Source organism: Phodopus roborovskii, unplaced genomic scaffold, assembly GCF_943737965.1.
Source record: "Phodopus roborovskii unplaced genomic scaffold, PHOROB, whole genome shotgun sequence".
Taxonomy (NCBI): domain Eukaryota; kingdom Metazoa; phylum Chordata; class Mammalia; order Rodentia; family Cricetidae; genus Phodopus; species Phodopus roborovskii.
Genome location: NW_026126485.1, coordinates 19,830,317 through 19,849,466, shown reverse-complemented (window position 1 = coordinate 19,849,466; position 19,150 = coordinate 19,830,317). Strand labels below are relative to the sequence as shown.

The following is a 19,150-nucleotide window of genomic DNA, read 5'->3' as shown; positions in this document are numbered from 1 at the left end:
TTCTCTCTGGCTCAGAAACAGACTCTGAACACTTAAGCCATACACTAAGGGCCATTTATCTTTGTGCTTGTGTTGCTTCTTACCTTCTGACAGGGATAATAGAGAAAAACATTTGTTGTAGCATATATGAATTAAAAGTGGGAAAAACAGTGAGCTCAGGGGTAGTGGGCTGTGAGACCTAGGTTCAGTCACTAGTACTGGCCAAAATGTTTAGAAAAACAAAGGAAAACTTTTGTCTCACAAGTGATCTAATTTGCATACTTAGGCTTTGTTTTAATTTTTCAGTTAATTAACTCATTAATTGGTTTATTTTTTGGGACAAGGGTTCACGTAGTGCATATCTGAAACATTGTGCAGCTGTGAATGGTCCTGAACTCTGGACCCTCTGTTCTCCACCTCCCAAGTGCTAGGATAATAGCTGTGGGTCACCATGCCAGGCTCTCTTAGGCTTCTTGCCATGTGTGTACTATTGGCACTCCCAAGCCGCTGAGTTTATAACCCTAATTTAGATGATCCAGGTTCTAAGCCAAAACAAAGGACCCAACAGGACCCCATAGAGCAGCGTCAGGGGCCCTTTGTAATCAGCCTCGGGGACTTGCGAGCTGTTGTTGACTTTGGGCACACCTCGACTGGCTGCTCTCAGGCCCTGTGAAAGTCTCACTCACTCTGACACCCTGCTTCTCACTTTTCTCTGCCAGTGTGGATGGCGGTGAACTCTTCGAGCGGATCACTGATGAGAAGTACCACCTCACTGAACTGGACGTGGTCTTGTTCACAAAGCAGATCTGTGAGGGCGTGCATTACCTGCACCAGCACTACATCCTGCACCTGGACCTCAAGGTCAGTGGCGTGCAGGCGCCAGCAGGCGCCCAGCTCACCAGGCTCCCTGTGGCTTCCCTCTGCGGTTTCCTAGTTCTGATATCCAGAACAGACCTCTCTACTCTTGTTTGTGACTTGTAGGTAATTGTGCCTCTTTAAGTGTTGAGCATTAAATAATACAGTAACCTTTTTCTTTAGGAATGTCTTAAAATTAATTTTTCATCTGGAGAGATGACTCAGCAGTTAAAAGTCCTTACTGCTCTTCCCAAGGACCTGAGTTCAGTTCCCAGTGTCCACGCTGGGTAGCTCACAACTGTCTATAACTCCAGCTTGAGGTGTTTGATACCCTCTTCTGGTCTCTACATACACACGGCACACACTCTCACAGACATAGCTACATACAAATGAAAACAAATCTATAAAATTGCTTTTTTAAAAACCTCAAGGCTGGGCCTATAAGATGGCTCGGCAGAAATGCTGCCAAGCTTGATGACCTGAGTTTGACCCCTGGGTTCCACACAGTAAAAGGAGAGAACTGACTCCACCAAGGGGTCCTCTACCTTCATACATGTACCATAGCACATGGGTGCACATGTACCCCTGCCTCACCCCCACACATAAGTAAACATATAAACAAATGTAACTAAAAAATAAAGTTCAAGGGGAGAATCCCAGAGGAATTGGAGGGATAGTGAATATAATGAAAAATTACATTGTATACATGTATAAAATTGTGAAATAATAAATAAGAACACTTGGAGTGGCTGGAGAGATGGCACAGTACTAATAACACTTGTCACACAATCATGACACTCAAGAGTTCAGGCCCCAGCATCCACATAACAAGCTGAGTGTCCCATGCCAGACACCACAGTGTGGCATGCCTGTACCTCAGCACTGAGATGAGTGGAAACAGGAGGATTGCTGGGGTTACTGGCCCCAGCATAACTGGGGAAACAGGAGTCCTGCTTTTAGCGAGAGACTCCCGCCTTAAAAGAAGACAGGTGGAATGACAGAGGAGATTCAATGCCCTCTTCCAGTTCAGTGCTTGTGACCAGGAGTATGCATACACCCACACATAACTAAACACATAAAAGTGGTTTTTAATTCAAGGGATGGCTCAGTGGGCAAAGTGCTTGCTATGAAAATATGAGGAGCTGAGTTCAGAATTCCAGTATCTGTGTAAAAAGTATTCTGTGGTGTCTTGCATCTGTAATCCCTCTAGGGACAGACAATTCTGGGGCCAGGCAGTTTCAGCCAGTAGTTGAGCTCCAGGTTCAGTGAAATACCTTGCTCAAAAAAATAAGGTACAAGCAGTAGAGGAGGACACTCAGTGTTGACCTCTGACGGCTACACATACAATCATGCACACCTACACACAAACATGTACGTATATGCATACACCACACATACATGCACACACACACACACGTGCACGCACACATACACAGTTTAAAAGGGGATATACACTTGTGGTAGCAAGTACGGGTGATATAAAAGTATGCAAAATATGTTTTTCCCAACTAGTCTTCATGAACAGAACAGAAACCTGTGTGTGTGTGTGTGTGTGTGTGTGTGTGTGTGTACAGGTGTGTATATTCCATGATACACATTGCCACAATGCATCATGTAGAAGTCAGACAGCAACTTTCATGAGTTGGTTCTGTACTCCATGGTGTAGTTTCCAGGGTCAAAGCCAGTCATCAGGCTGGGTGGCATGAGCCTTAACCAGCTGAGCCATTTTGGTAGGCTTGCGCCTTATTTCTAAGCTTGCTTCTTTTTGTAAACAGTAATTGTATATTTCTTTTTTTCCCCATGTTTTTAAAGAGCTGGCTGATATTTCATTGAACACATGAACACATTACACTTTTCTTTGTCTCCTAGGGGAGTCCCTGGCTGCCATGTATGTTCAGTCCCAGGCATAGCACATATGGTCCTTTCTGAGATTTACTATGCTATTCCCACAAGAGGGTGTCTCTCCATCACCCATTTCAGGAAAGGCATGCATTTCCGTGACTCTCTTTCAGAAGATGAGAGAGGTAGGGTGCTGTACCTACTCCAGCCAACCACCTTTCTTGGTAGGCATCAGATCTAAGGCTAAGTACTTAGAAAGATGTTGGGCAGGGAGGGGAACTGGCCTCAGCTGTCACTAGAGCTAATTTCAGGGCTTTCGACCAGAGCCTCTGCAGGGTGAGCAATTAGGGAAAGCTTGGAATTCTGATCTGCTCTTTTGGGTCAAGGACTGGCCTTTGGGAGAGAGTCCTCAAAGCTTGGAACTCTGACCTGAGGTCTGGATCGAGGACCTACAGCTCTGTAGAAGAGAAAACAGCATTTACCGAGGCCCATTTCTGGTTGTGAGACCTGGGGAAATCCCTAGAGTTTATCAGTCACAAAATGGGGTACTGGGGTATGCCTCTCTTCCCGAAGTGCTGTGCAGATACCGACTCTAGACTTAATGTGAAAAAAGGAAAATAATGTATTTATGTTGTATTTTTACAAGGTTAAAATGATAACATTTGGGATATACTATGTTAAAATAAAATATTATTAAAATGACAATTAAAAGGGCTAGAGAGATGGCACAGTTGTTAAGAGCACTAACTACTTTTCCAGAGGACCTGAGTTCAATTCCCAGCACCCACATGGCAGCTCACAACTGTTATAACCACAGCTCTAGGGGCCCTGACACCCTCACACACATATACATAGGCAAAACACTAATGTTTATACAATAAAGATAAATAAATTTTTAAAAAATGACATTTAAAAGCACTTTAAGGGGCTGGGCATGGTTGTGCACACCTTTAATCTCAACACTTGGGAGGCAGAAGCAGGGGCAGAGGCAGATGGGTCTCTACGAATGTGAGTTCAGCCTAGTCTGCATAGTGAATTCCAGACCAGCCAAGGACTATATAGTAACATTCTGTCTCAACAAAACACCAACAAAAATTCAACCAAATAAAAATACTTTAAGGGAAGGATGAGTAGTGACTGTTCATTTTTTTTAAAGTGCTTAAAATGTTTTACATTTTGGTAGCAAGTATCACTGCAATGAATAGTCTAAAATTCACCGAATTGTTTATTTTAAAATGGTGAATTTTATAGTATAATTATGACATTTCAATACTGATATAAACTTTTTCATATTTCTTTTCCTCTTTTGATGTGGCTACTGGAATGTTTTAAATTGTAGATGACTCTTACCTTATATTTCTATTGGCTATTGTTGTTCTGGACATTATAAAGAAGACATTGAGGCTCCACGTGGCATTCTATTACACCCGAGGAATTGCTCAGCCCCATTGCCTCATTATAACAAAGGCCTCTGCAGGGAGAATTAATACCTGGGATTTGCTATAGAAGCTGCATGGTACATCTTACATATTGTATCACGGTACATCTTACATATTGTATCACTTGGTTCTTAAACCCTCCCAGGAAGACAAGGAGAAAGTCTTTGTTTTCATTTTAAAGATGTAGCCACTGAGGTTGAGGAATTGGAAGGACCCAGGCAATTGGATTTTGGGACTAGGCGTTAGATGCTAGATTTCTAGGTCCTTTCTATCGTAAGTTCTCCATCTTCACTCAGCATCTCCTTCCCCACAACTTGTCATCCCAACTCAGCAAACATTGTTAGACTCTTTCAGTATCTCAGAGTTGATCTGAAAGACCTAAAAAGGAAAATCTGTAAAGGTCATTACTCCCAGCCCCATGGGTCACAGTCATTGCAAACTTGCAGATGCTGCACCTCCCTGCTGGGGATGGTACCTTCACATGCTAGGTGAGAGCTCTACTACTGATCTGTATCACAGCCCCTCCCTCCTTTTCCTGAGATGAGGCACTTACTATGTAGTTCAGGAGGGCCTTGAATTGGCAACACTCCATGTTTTAGCCTTCTCAGTGCCAGGATTGAGGCATGCACACCACATCTGGCTAGTCCTGTGCTCTGTGGCCAAGCCAACCTTGCTTTGGCCTCAGTCCTGAGATGAGGGACCTAAGGTCTGGGAATTCAGAAGATTCCCTGATGAGGATCTGGGAATGAGGCTCACTTGGCAAGTACTTGCCTAGCATGCACAAGGCCCTGGGTTTGAGCTTGGGTACCATATGAAATGGTGTGATGGCATACATTTGAAATCCCAGCATTCACACGTAGAGACAGGAGGATCAGACATTAAATTGACTAAACAGTAAATTGGAGGCCAGCATGGGACACATAAGGACTTTGTCTCCAAAAATATAAATAAATAAAACAAACATAGGTCTTTTGGTTCTAATGTGAGCCCATGTTGAGAAGCATTACCCCAAACCAATCTTATACAAGCAGTTTGTGGGCCAAATCTCTACCACAGAGGCATGTGCTTTGGTTCTCACATGATGCCTGTTTGTTTCCATTTTATTTCAATGTCAACATTTTAAAACTTGGAATCTTCACACCCAAAATCTGGGTCTTTAACTTCTCTTCTGCTGTGTCCAGCTTCCTTCTTGGTGAGAAGTGAATGGTACTGAGCAGGGTCCGCATTTCCGTGGGACAAAACTCCTACTTCCTCACAGTCCATACCAACACTTTGGAAAAAAAGTTTTGTTTTAATTCTGTGTGTGTGTGTGTGTGTGTGAGTGTGTGAGTGTGAGTGTGCATGAGTGTGTGTGTGAGTGTGTGCATGTGTGTGAGTGTGTGCGTGTGCGTGTGAGTGTGTGTGAGTGTGTGTGTGCGTGTGAGTGTGTGTGAATGTGCATGTGAGTGAAGTTTTCCCTTGAGACAAGATGATGTGAGATGCACTAGAGCTGGTGTTACAGGTGGTTGTGAGCTGTCCAACATAGGTTCTGGAACTGAGCAGACTCTCTGCAAGAATAGCACATGCTCTTAACCACTGAGCCATCTCTCCACCCCTCTATGCCAACAACTGTTTCGTTGGTGGGGCTCATTTATTGTTATTAGCCCCACATGACTGCCCTAAGTCATTTACTTCCCTTGGATTCTGGGGAAATGAGGTTTATGGACAAAGAAGTGTGAGAGCTGTAGGCTTCCTCGGCCAGGGTAATAAGGATAAAATGTCTTTCCACTCCTTCTGTCTTCCAGCCGGAGAACATACTGTGTGTCAACCAGACAGGACATCAAATTAAGATCATTGACTTTGGACTGGCTAGAAGGTAAGGCTCCTGTATTTTGACAAAATTCCTTCTTCAGGGGCACCAAAGCTCTCTGGAATGTCTGGAATGTAGTTACCTGTCTGAGATATAGCCTTTTTTTTTTTTTTTTTTTTTTTTTTTTTTTTTTGAGATGGATGCAAGAAAGTTCTCATAGAGAGACTGGTGGCCTTTGGCTTGTTCATGCAGTGGGGTTGTAGTACAGGTCCTGCTTGTCCTAAAAGATTGCAGGATTAACTGTACTTCCAATCACCTGTCTGAGAAGAAGAATATAGCTACAGGGGACTGCTGAACACAGTTCAAGGTAGACTAAATGCCGTCAGTTCTCCATTTGACTAGGGGCCACGCTAGGCCACACATCTACGGCCATCCTTGCACTCTGGGAATTCTCTAGCTTACATAGGAAAACACATATGTCACAGAATAGGGTGGTGCCATGATAAGTGGATCTGGGGCCACTGAAGACTAGATTAGAATTTAGTACTGTGTGACACAATGACATTCTTGCTCACATGGACACAGTCATGATGGCTAAATGGGATCTTATATGCTACTGCAAACTCCATTACATCCTCGTTTCAGTACATTAAGTAAATATTGTATGCAATTGGAAATTTTTGTTGCATTTATTATGTGGGAGCAGGATGCTACTATCCTGTGTGGAGGTCAGAGGCCAGCTTCTGGGAGGTTGATATTTCCTTCCTGTGTATGGGTCCTAAGAACTGAACTTGTGCTCTTAACCGCCTGGGCATTTCTCTAGTCCCCCCTTGTATATAATGTTTAGAATATCTTGAAGACCCTCAAAATCCATAGAGCCTAAAGTGTGCCCAGTTTTGCTTCCCAGTCTTGGCAGTCTCGTGCCCACAGCAGGCACAGCTGGCAGCAGGAATTCCCAGAAGGGGCTGCAGCAAATCCGTAGATTCTGGGAAGACTGCCTACCAAACCTCTAGTCTCAATTAGGATGCCAAATAAAACTGGTTCTCTAGTTGTATCCCATCCTCCAAGCTTCCCTCCTCTGGCTTTCTTTCCTCCAAGAATTACTCTTCTTTGAGAATCACATAGTTTCTGGAGAGTTCTGAATATAGTAGCTGTCTTAGTTCGGGTTTCTATTGCTGTGGAGAGACACCATGACCATGGCAACTCCTGTATAAGAACATTTAACTGGGGTGACTTGCTCAGTTTCAGAGGTTTAGGCAGACATGGTGCTGGAGAAGTAGCTGAGAGTTTGTGCATCTTGCAGGCAACAGGAAATGGTTCTGCAGTGAGGATGACCTCGACCTTTAAGTCCACATAGTTTGGTTTATCCATTTGTTACTGAGACAAGGTCTTATTATGTAGCCCTTGGCAGGCCTCAAACTTGTGATCTTCCATCGTCAGCCTCCTGAGTGCTAAGATGATTGTGTGTGCCTCTGTGCAAGATTTTCTGTAGTCTTGCTGGCTGTTTCTCTCAGGAGCTGTCTTTGTTGCTTTCTGAGAGATGCTAAGTATCCTCTCCTCTCCTTCCCAAACAGAAGCAGAGCTACTCACCTGCAGTTATCCTCTGTCTTCTGCCAAGACATCTTGAAGGCAGTGGCAGTCTTTTGGGGTTACTTCTCCATCCATTGAAGTGTTCCTATTTATAGGAGTGGAAGATACATTTTAGTTCTCCACATGTTGTTACTTAACCTTCATTGAACAAAATAAAACCCCTCTCCCACACAGTTGAAAATCATCTTCTAACTATAATGTAGAAAACCTGTCTCACAGGTTGGGATTATTTTGCATATACTGTGTGTCTTATACAAGAGAGTGGTGCTTTTCAACCCATTTCTCATCATTGCCATTTGCCTCCAGCTGGCCTTTTAAGATCTTTTCCCATACTCACATTGTCCTCCCCTCAATGGAGTGCAATGCCATAGAAGCACTGTGTATTTGTGTTTGTTCTGTAGCCCCTGGCAAAGCCATAATAGCTAAATATTTTTATTCCTCCAAAGTCCCTTGTTTTGGATCCTTACTGGCATGCAATATAAGAGTTTCAGGATACACTTGAATGCCAGTTGTCATATGACCACTTACAGTGATATACTGAGTTCAGAGTAAGAAGCCACCACAGGAAGCTCGTGGCAGGAAGGAGGCTTCTCTCATGAACAGGACTTGTCATGTGCAGGGAGTGACATGCTGGCAAATGGTCAGCTGCCAGCTCAGAAGGGAAGGGACATGGGGACACAGGTTGATTTGTAACTTTTTCCAGTTTTTACAAATTGGTGAAAACCATTAGTTTTGGTGCTCTCCTGAGAGCCAGAGCCAGTGTGAACAGGAGCTGCAGAGGGAAGTCAGGGGAGACAGTATTAGTCATGACCCGAGAACAGGTGTGAGCATGAGCAGGCTAAGCTAAGGAGTACACAGTAGAGCATAAGAGCATTATGGAAGAATCCTGAATACTGGGCTCGAAAGCTTGAATGTTATTTGGTAGACCACTGATTCTTACCACTCAGTAACTTCATTATGGCCCCTTGACACTAGCATGGGAAGATCAGGATTTATAGCACCCAAACTGGCGATTACTGCAGATAAAGTCTTAAAAAGTCTGGACAGCTAATTTTGAACATACACCTACAGACCACTGTTTGAGATCATTGAGCTGGCTCAGTTTAGTTAGCTTTATCTTTTGTCTGTCTGTCTGTCTGTCTATGGGTGTTTTTTCCTGTATGTATGCCTGTGCACATGTGTACAGTGTCTACCAAGGCCAGAAAAAGGATTCCCTGGAACTGGAGTTACAAATGGTTATGAGCCACCATATGGGTTCTGGGAATCTGGGTCTTCTGTAAGAGCAGTCAGTCTCTTGACCATGAGCCATCTCTCCAGCCCCTCAGTGAGGTCAGATGTGCCTTGTCTCTCTTTCTTGTCTTGTGGTGGTAACACAGGAGCAGTTATGGCCTAGCTGGGTATTGACCCATTGTAATATTTTACTCAAATGCCATTGACGAAAGCTACTCCTGTGACCAGCCCCAGCATCTGTGGAATGGAGCAAGGCATTTCCACTTCTAGTGGAAGGAATATGATATCTCAGGACACAGTGGGTGGAAATGGGACTCAGGAAAGTCCCAACTGTCTCCTGGAGCTCCTCTTTTAATTCTTTTGAATTCATGCTCAAAAATTGCTAGATCACATAATTCTGTTTTTAATTTTTTGATTGGCCACCCCTCTGGATTTCGCCTCATTGAGACAGAGTCTGTCATCCAAGCTTGCTCAAGCTCATTGTGTAACACATCCTTGCCTCAATCCTGCAGTGTTTGCCTCCTGGGTATTAGAATTCCACTTTAAGACACCACACCCTGCCCACTCTTCTGTTTTCAACAGTGTCTGCTCCACTTCAGTTCCTCACTTACATTCCACAAAGGTTCTGAATTCTCTACATTCTAGTCCGCACCTGCTCTACATAGTCTCTCCCACCCCCCTCACACATTTATCTAAGTGCATATGGAACCGCGTTGTGCTTTTAATTTGTATTTCCCTAATGATGGTTGATGAGCTTTGTTTCTTTTCTCTACTGTGACCCTTCCAGCACATTGTGTACACCAACTAAGCGGTCACTGTCCCGAAGCTCTGCTCCATTTGTCTGTACTCATTCATGTGGTTGCATGCCAAGTAAGATATATTGGTCTCCTCATCTTCAGATTGTGAGTGGTTAGAAGGAGTGTAGTTTTCTGGTTTATCACTAACTTAAAAAGGCTGGAAGGCATGAGGGTACAGGGGAACTTTGTTTGTAGTGTGAGTGTCAGGTCCAGGCAATATCTGTATTCACATATTCTCTCCCATGGTGCACTGCACTCTCTTTCTCAGATACAAGCCTCGGGAGAAGCTAAAGGTGAACTTTGGTACTCCGGAGTTCCTGGCCCCAGAAGTTGTTAACTATGAGTTTGTCTCATTCCCGACAGACATGTGGAGTGTGGGAGTTATCACCTACATGCTGTGAGTACTGAGGGGCCTCGTTCTGGGCGGGGCTTCGGCCATCTATCTTGCTGGCAGGAAAACACAACGTGGGAAGAGTTCTCAGGAACATTCATAGAGGAGCAGGGTGGTGAGATTGAAGAAAGGCAGTCAGCTAAGGGTGTGTTACAAATGGATCTTAACTTCCAGATACTGAATGAAAATCAGAACGTGACTGTTGCTAAGTATGGTTGACGAGAAGGGGTATGAGTGCAGATTTGAGGGAGAGAACATCCAAGAGTCCAGACTGAACTGGGTCATGGGAATGCATGAAGAGTGAGAGAGGACGAGAAGAAGTGGGGGACAAGGGGACCAAGAGGCCAAGAGAGGCGCCAGGAGCCAAGAGAGTGCTTAGCCAAATGGCTGAGTTTATATAGGAAAGAGAGGCTGGGGAAAGGGAAGCCCAGACCCTGGGAGGGAGAGGGTTAGTGTAGGGGGTTGGGTGAGAAGTGGGTGGAGCCACAGGCACTGAAAGATGCTGGGAGAACAGGGAGGAGCCACAAGTACTGAGGGATGCTGGGAAAGCTGGCCAGAGTCCACTCAGATATGTTAAATAGGCAATTCTTTTAGCCTTCATTTAGCCGTTGATTCAGGTTTCTTTGAGACCTAACATTCCAGTCTTTTTTGGTGATAACTGCTTCTGGGATGAAATTGGGGCTGTCAGGAGCCTAGAGGGGCTGGAATGATGATGAAAGAACAGGAAAGGAGAGAGGCTTGGGACATCTGCTTCACTCATTGACCAAGTTCTGCAGGCCTCTCTGGAGCAATCTGGGTGCAGGTTCTGAAGGAACACCGGAGGCCCTTGCTTTGCAGGCAGTGTGGGAGCAGTTTGTACTCTTTAGTGGACTGTAAATCTGCCAGGACAGATACAGACTAGGGAAGGGAGCTTGGGGGAAAATACTTATCTTTGGTGTACATTTGAAACTTCCAGGTCCATGGTCCTGGTAGTTAGGGCAGGAAAGTCCCAAGACCAGGAGAGACAAAGGGAGACGAAAAGAGGAAGGGGGAGGGGGAGAAGGAGGGGGAGGGATAGAGGGGTTAGAGGAAATCCTACCCTCAGGAACAGGTAGGTGGGGAAACAGGCTGTTGATTGATAGGAGTGCTTCTCTGGAGTCCCTTTGACCTATGAGAGGCAGATCCAAACTGAGTTCCTGAAGTTTACATAAGCTTTTTAAGTTTACAAAAATGAGATAAAAGTTTAATTAGCATTCCCACTGTCTCTAATCTGTACTGAGATCTATATTGTAGAAAAAACAATAGACTCACACTTTTGAGTCATAGTAGAAGCTTAGGGATCCAAAGAAATTATTCTGGCTTTAAAGCATTAATACTCTTTCCTCTGTCCAGAGGGCTGGATACATAGATACGACAGAGATGCTTTTAGCACAAGGAGAAGCACTTTTAAGTTCGTACTTAGAAGACAATCAAAAGGAATCTAGAAATTTGAGCGTATGACTATGATAATAGTAGCAATGCTTGCCAGGGCTAGATTAATAGCATTGATTAATGCTAAACTCTAAACTTTTGAAGTTGTAGTGTGACAAAGTACTGGGAGGGAAAGAAGTCTGAAACATTTCTCTCTTTTTAAATAACTTGGACTTCTACAGCTTGCATTCACTTTCTTAGACTCACAGCATACCTAAACTTTAAACCTTTTCTTTTTCCATTTAATCATTTACCATGAGACATAAGTGGTTGCTTACTGAGAGCAGTCAAGGAAAAGTTAAAAAAAAAAAAAAAAAAGTATCCTGAAGCCTGTTTTTGTGAGTTTATCTTTTTCAGTGTGAAGTCTGTGGGCAAGGTAAACTGTGTCCGCCTCTCAATGGAGACCTAGTAGCTCTAGAAAAATGAAGCCTGATTTACATATGAAATGAGCAGAATAGGCAGCAGTAGCCTTAGAGGGAGGATCTGGGTGCTTGCTGCTGGTCATATAAAGCTACAGTTAGCTGTCAATATCATCAGAGGTCAAAGAGGGATAAATTACAGCAGGAAGTATAATCCAAATGGCCTATGTACCCATTAAAACGGCAGTGACTTACCTCTACCTGGTTACCCCAGCCTCCTTTGGTCTCAATGGCTTCATTTGGAGCAGTGGTTGTAGGTCTTTGGCTGTCATACAGGACAGCACAGAATCTTTAGCTGCCAGATCCAGAAGGTCTTAGATTTTCCTGTGGAGGAGAAGCCTGAGAAAGGTGACTAGCTGTGTCAAGGCAGACCAGGGCAATCAACCCAACAGTGTCCACAGTGTGGGCAGGGTCTGAGCAGCAGGTAAGGCATGGGGCAATTTTTTCCCCAGTGGTCAGAGTTACCACAGTGCATGTGGAGTCCTCTGTTCCCCATTGTCTTCTTTGGAGACCTTAAGGTCACTGCTCGGAGCTGGCATTTCCATTATGGGAAGCTATTTTTCATTAAACACTTTAAAGGTCATATTCAGTAGATCTCTGAAGAGTTTGAGGACCATTATCTATTAAGTATACCGATCTAAACAAACTTTACTTGTTTTTAGTTACTTGCTTTAGGCTTAACCTTGAGAACATACACGCACACTAAATAAAGCTTGCCACTAAATGAATTACATTTGTACTTAGCATGACCATGAGCCTACTTCTGAGCACATGAAAGAATTTGATCATTTTTATAAGGTGATTGACTGTTAACAGTTTACAAGTTAGTAGCTTTCATAAGATTAAGAGTTTAGCTTTATCCCTGTTAAGTTTGAGCCTTAAGATTTTGAGTTGAAGATTCTTTAGCATCAAAATAAAACTTTAGACCATAAATAAAATTCATGGAGATACTAGGGACTTTAAATACAATCCACAGAGGGATTAGGGACCTTATTTTCTTGATCCTTTGAAATGCATGATTACAGAATACCACAGTTTCTTGTATGCCTCGGTTATTCCAAATAGCTAAAGTTTAACTAAATTAGCAAAGACAAAGAGGCTAGATATATATCTTCAAGTCAGTTACTGTCAACCCAAATATACCTTAGGAATTTATAAACCTTATTTATCAAGCATACTATTCTTTATTTAAATTTTCTAGAAGCCAGGTGTTGAACAGTTAGCAAAAACATACGTAGTTGTTACACATACATCTCTAAGTCAGTTTCTATTAACCTGAGTAGATATTTTGTTTTGTTTTGTTTTTCCAAGACAGAGTTTCTCAGTGTAGCCCTGGAATTAACTCTGTAGACCAGGCTGGCAAAAATCTGCCTGCCTCTGCCTCCTGAGTGCTGGGATTAAAGGCACCACTGCTTAGCAACCTGAGTAGACCTTTATAACTATAGGGATTTATCATCATACAAAATCCCATTCTAATCCAAGATATTTTGGAGACTTGTTGTTGCTTCCCTCATCTAAAAGGAGATACAGTGATAAGCAGAGGGACTAGTAGGACTAAGAAGTTTAAGGATTGCTGCTTTAGTTGGTTTATACCACGTGGTCATCTTATGAAGATGGTGGTGAAGTTACATGGCATGTAGCCTTTAACCTTAGTGAAGATGACTGCCAGCCACATGGCTGCTTCCATCCTAATGAGGTCATCAGCCAAGATGGAAGCTAGTCTCATGTTGCTATTTAAAAACGTCTGCTTTCCTAAACAAGAGTTGAATTCAAGTTACATATACAGTAAGCACATCTATTTTTCTAAATAAGGCTTGAATTACATATAGCAAATTGATATTAAACCTTTTGTTATGAGTTTTAAACTATTTTTTTTTGTTACAGATTTTACAGATTTTTTTAAACACAGTCTGAGATGAAAAGTAATAGCCTTAGAATATTTCTTGAGGACAGAGTGCAGAGACATCGTAGAGATAAGAGATTTTGAAGAGTAGAAAGTAGAGACTTTGGGGATTAAAGAGTAGACAAAGTTTAGATATATGAGATTTTGGGGCCCTTTGAATGGTGGCAGAAGCTGTTATGACTTGGGAGAATTTGAAAATTGAGTGTCAATTTTTGGTCATTGATTGAGCTGTACTGAGGCCAAGCTATTTGCAATAAGACAGTGAGGGTTTAATAAAACCTCTGAATGCAAGACAGAAAGGAAAAAGAGTTGGAAAATGAAGTTCCAGTAAGCTCCAAGAGGGGAGCTGAGAGATGAGGAACAGTATAGCCATGGGGGACAAGGTCCACGAACAGGGACTCTGCCTGAGTGAGGACTCATAGAGGCCGAAAGGGTGTAGAGGAGCTGCAGGACTGCGGCTCCAGGGGGAGGTAAGGGTGCTCCAGGAAAGAGCTGAGAGCAAAGGGAACAGAGGAGGTTAAGTGTTGAGGTGACAAGAATTTCAATCCAGGGCATCTCCAAGCTGACCGAGAGACTTGTCAGAGAGAAATGCCCCAAACATAGAGCAGAGGTGTCCCTCCCTGTCCACATGACAGGGGCTGGGTAGGGTGAGAGGAGCTCCCTGGAACACCAGCGTGGCCTTTGTAGTAATAGCAGACAAAGCTCCAGGGTGACCACTCAGTAGAAGAGGAGAGAAGAGTGGTTAGAGCCAGTAGAGGAGGAAACAGCTGGAGCTGTGGACTGGGAGAGGCTTTTGGGAAACAGGAAGGTTCCAATAAAGGGAGACCTGTAAATGTTGCTGGTGGGGCCCCAGAGGGTGTAGGAAGCTTCTTAGTAGAAAGATGCCCATGTGGTGGGTACTCCAGGGGCCAGAGAGAGAACACTTACCAAGTAGCCGAGGAAGGCGAATGGTTAGAGCAGGCAGACAGAAGCTAAGAGGCAGACTCCAGAATTCGGAGTCAAACACGGTGGGTGGCAGAAGCCAGCGGAAACAAATGATCAATGCACTCCACAGGATAGTCAGATCAACAGCTTGGTTTAGAGAGGCCGAGTCCCTTGGAAGGGAGCTCACTTATGCCAATCCTGTGGACCAAGAGAGGAGCTGCACACCTAGAGGTCAAGAGCAAGCCGAGAGACCAAGAGGGTCCATGGGAACCAAGAAAAGCAAGAAGGAAGCCAAGAGCGGAGAGAGCTTGTAGTCAAGATGGCCAAGTTATATAGGGAAGAGAAGCTGGGAGAAAGGAAGCTCAGCCCCTAGGAGGAAGAGGGTTAGGGTAGGGGGCCGGGTGAGAAGTGCTGGGAGGAGCCACAGGTACTGAGTGAGACTACTCCAGGGTTTCTCTGAGACCTGACATTAACAACTAAAAGTAACTCAGGTGTCAATAGCACAGAAGTAGGGTGCAGTTGTGCAAAGCTAGGAATCCATTGCGGGACACCCCTCAGAGCTATTTTATCAGAGGGGTGAAAGAGTTGCGTGTTTACAACCACAGCTAGTTCTTATTTGTGGGTTGTTCTCAAGTGCGGGGCCTGGGTTAATTTCCCGATATTTCTGGGTGGTGAAAAGAAGCTTCAATTGGAAAGACATCAAGAGAAGGAATGCAGGTGCTGATGCATTACGGTGCTGTTTAACTATGCCACTTCCGACACAGAGCGGCCTCTTTTCTCTCTCTGACTAGATCTCCTAGCTTCTTATCTTATTCTTACTGTATTGTACTGTTGCTGTACTCTGTGTCTGCTATACCAGGCTGGGGAAACTTAAGGCCTAAGAATCAGTCAGTTAGGTTATCTTGTCTCCCTGCCTTAGCCTGAGCATAGTAAACCCAATATTTCATTGGCTTAAAGGACAATAGTAGCTATTAGAACCTGGCTGTACCAGAGAAATAAAAGCAGGGCATGGTGGTGCATACCTTTAACCCTCATACTCAGGAGGCATACTCAGGTAGGGGACCCCTGTGAGTTCAAGGACAGCCTGGTCTATATAATGAGTTACAGGACAGCCAGAGTTAACTAGAAAGACACAGTTTCAAAAAACAAAAGCAGCAACAACAATAAATAAACACACACTTGATAAGTGGACACATTGTGTTAGACTCCAGTTTACAGTTGCTCTAGAGACAAGGAAAGGGTTTAACTTGATAGATGTTCCCCCATCCACCTCCTTCATGAGAACGTGTGGGACCATGTGCATGGAGAAGTAATGGAAATAGCGCTTGTGACACACACACTCATGGTCCTTTCTCTCCTCCACAGACTCAGTGGTTTGTCCCCATTTCTAGGGGAAACAGATGCAGAGACCATGAACTTTATTGTGAACTGTAGCTGGGATTTCGATGCTGACACCTTCAAAGGGCTGTCAGAGGAAGCCAAGGACTTTGTTGCCCGGTTGCTGGTCAAAGAGAAGAGGTATTTGTTGTGGCTGGACACTCAGTGGACTCTGATCTGTGTGCTGAGCCGGAATGCTGAATCCTTTCTTCCTGGGGGATTTCTTAGTCTGTTACTTGTGTGGAACATTAAAAGGGGCAGCAACAGGACAATTAGAATCACTCTAATAACAAGCATGCAAGACAGAGTCATAGAAAGTGGTATATATTACAAGTGAGTCTTACTCTCAACTTATCACTTATAAGGAGTTAATGCTGAACAAAAGTTGAGATACTGTAGCCCAGCTCTTTCTCTGACCCATTGGCCTACTCCCAAATAATGACATTATTAATTATGAATTCTTGGCCTTAGCTTAGGCTTGTCCCACTAGCTCTATCCTGATTCCTACTTGTCTAGCTAGCTGGCCCCTAGCATCTCTCTGGTGTCTCTCTCTTTTTTCCTCTGTCTCCCTCAAATTTAGATTCCTCCTCCTACTTACTCTCTGCCTGGAGATCCCACCTATACCTCCTGCCTAGCTATTGACCATTTAGCTTTTTATTAGACCAATTAGGTACCTTAGGCAGGCAAGGTAAACAAATGCAACACATCATTACATAGTTAAACTGATATTTCATAACAAGATACATAACAAGATATCCTTCAGAATATAGGTCTGAGTACTCCCTTCTTGGTCACAAATACCGTTTTAGACTTTACAGTGTCTCAGGGTGATTGCACCATGACCAAAAGCAAATTTGGGGGAGTAAAGGGTATATTTCACTCACAGTTCCATATAACACTTAGTCATCCAAAGCAGTGAGGGCAGGAACCTGGAGGCAGGAGCTGACGCGGAGACCATGGAGGAGTGCTGCTTACTTGCTTGCTCCTTATGGCTTACTCAACCTGTTTCCTTATAGAACCCAGGGCCATGGGCCCAGGGATGGCACCACCCACAATGGGCTGGACCCTCCTCCATCAATCACTCACTAAGAAAACTCTCTACAGGCCTGTCTACAGCCCGATCTTAAGGAGGCATTTTCTCAACTGAGGTTCCCTTCTCTCAGATAGCCATAGCTTGGGTCAAGTTGACTTAAAATGAGCTGGCACAGCAGCTCAAAGTCATAGATGGAGATGTTCAGTTTTTTGATACTCAGACATTGAACAATCGAAAATAACCAACGACAATAAAAGGGCACCTCCAGGAGAAAGGCCCAAGAGCCAGTGCTTTGGGAAAGCTCACTGCTCTCTGATCTTCAGAGTTTCTTACTGTGGAAACATTCTCAGTGGAAACCCTGTAATTCAGATGAAGACTCTACCAGGAGAGATGGGTTTTGTTTGTTCAATCATCACATTCTAAGAGCAATCCAAATCGGTCTTCCCTTACTCTGCCTTAGCTTCCCAGCCTCCTGGAGAGGTGGGGTGGGTCACTGGGGATAAGCTTCCCTGGAGGTCAGGAAACATAGAGCTTTCTGGCTCTGTGAGGAGGTGAGTGCCTAGGGGGCAAGGCATGAATCTGCCTGAGTCATGAACCTGTCCCACCAACTCAGACTCCCTACCCAGAAGAACACTTACAGACGATTCTAAAAGGCTGGTGCCACTCAAACGTTCTACTGCATTTGACTCCACAGCTGCAGGATGAGCGCCACACAGTGCCTGAAACACGAGTGGTTGAACCATTTGCCCACGAAAGCCTTGGGAGCCAAGGTTCGTCTCAGATCCCAACTATTGCTGCAGAAATACATGGCCCAGAGCAAATGGAAGGTATTTTGTTTTTTCTTTCAGTAAGAGCTGCATTTGTCTTCTGTCTTTTGAAAGAATCACAGCCAAGTTTAACTAATATACAAATTCTAATATAAGGATTATTTAAACGGAAAACTTCTCTCTCCAGCTGCTAGCTGGATTAAAAGATGCCACAGGGCTGGGCGTGATTGTGCACCACTTTAATCTCAGCAGTCTGAGAGACAGAGAAAGAGGCAGGCAGATCACTGAGTTCAAGGCCAGCCTAGTCTACATATCAAACTCCATTAGAAAACAACAGGCTTCCAAGGGATAATAATATAATATAATAAGACAAAACAAAAACTATCAATTGGCATTGAACAAAACAAACGGAAGGAAAAGAGCCCAAGAGAAGGCACAGGAGTCAGAGACCCACTCGTTCACGTGTAGAGTGCCAGGTTTTAGTAAGCCCACGTGCCTAGACTTGTTTTCATCATTTCTTAAGTACCTCGATCTAAAGATATGCCTCTTCTTTTCTTTACCCCCCTTTTACTTCAAGAAACATTTCCATGTGGTGACTGCAGTCAACAGGTTAAGAAAATTTCCCACAAGTCCCTAAATCTTCAACTCTGCTGCTCCACTGGGCCCAGGAATTCTTGAGGCAACATGAAGTGGTAACATGAAGAAATTATTCAAGATTTCATGTAGTCTGGCCCTTTGCCATTATTGATTCTTCTTGGTTTGCAAAGACTGGTGGAAGAAAGTGAAAGAAAAGAAGAAAAAAGAGGAGAAAAGGAAAAGGAAGAAAGCAAGGGAGGAGAAAGGTTGTTGCCTTCCTTGTGGCTGAAGCCCCAGGAATGTCCTCTGCCTTGTGAGATCACCAGGTCTGATATGCCGCTTCCTCCCCAGAACCCTTACTTTCGGTAATAAGAGAAGGCAGGCTCGGCATGGGCAGGACAAGTCCTACTTGGCTTTTACCAAATTTGAATTCCATACTTGCCATGATTTAAAAACTCAGTATGGAGAGAAGGAAAGGATTGGGGGCAAGAGAAGATGACCGGAGCATATTGTATGCAATTCTCAAAGAATGGATAAAATACATTTTGAAAAGGGAATCAGTAAATTTGAGCTGTTTGCAACTGGTCAGAGAAACTTCTTTTGGCAGTGGGTAGCAGTTAGTACAAAGACTTGCTCAAAGTGCAGAGTAAATAGCTGGGAGGCCCAGCACTGGGTGAGTCATCTTGTTAACCTCCAGCCATCCAGGGTTCAGGGAGAGCCACAGAAGAGAGGGCATTAAGAACGGAAGAGCTGCAGAGGAGGATGAGTGAGTGCTATGAAACAGCATCTTCTA

At 44.0% G+C, this 19,150-nt stretch overlaps 1 protein-coding gene across 2 annotated transcripts in view; it reads left to right on the top strand.

Annotated features, from left to right (window-relative positions):
• The window catches only part of Mylk3 (myosin light chain kinase 3), a 54,765-nt gene extending 36,143 nt beyond the window's left edge, over nt 1-18,622 (top strand). For both annotated transcript variants that reach the window (XM_051195033.1, XM_051195032.1), the window contains exons 8-13: nt 699-840; nt 5,897-5,967; nt 9,787-9,915; nt 15,970-16,122; nt 17,709-17,841; nt 18,359-18,622. In XM_051195033.1, coding sequence (XP_051050990.1) covers nt 699-840; nt 5,897-5,967; nt 9,787-9,915; nt 15,970-16,122; nt 17,709-17,841; nt 18,359-18,418 — 688 coding nt within the window. In that variant the 3' untranslated portion in view covers nt 18,419-18,622. The remainder of the gene's footprint in view (nt 1-698; nt 841-5,896; nt 5,968-9,786; nt 9,916-15,969; nt 16,123-17,708; nt 17,842-18,358) is intronic.
• The last annotated feature ends 528 nt before the right edge of the window (nt 18,623-19,150 follow it).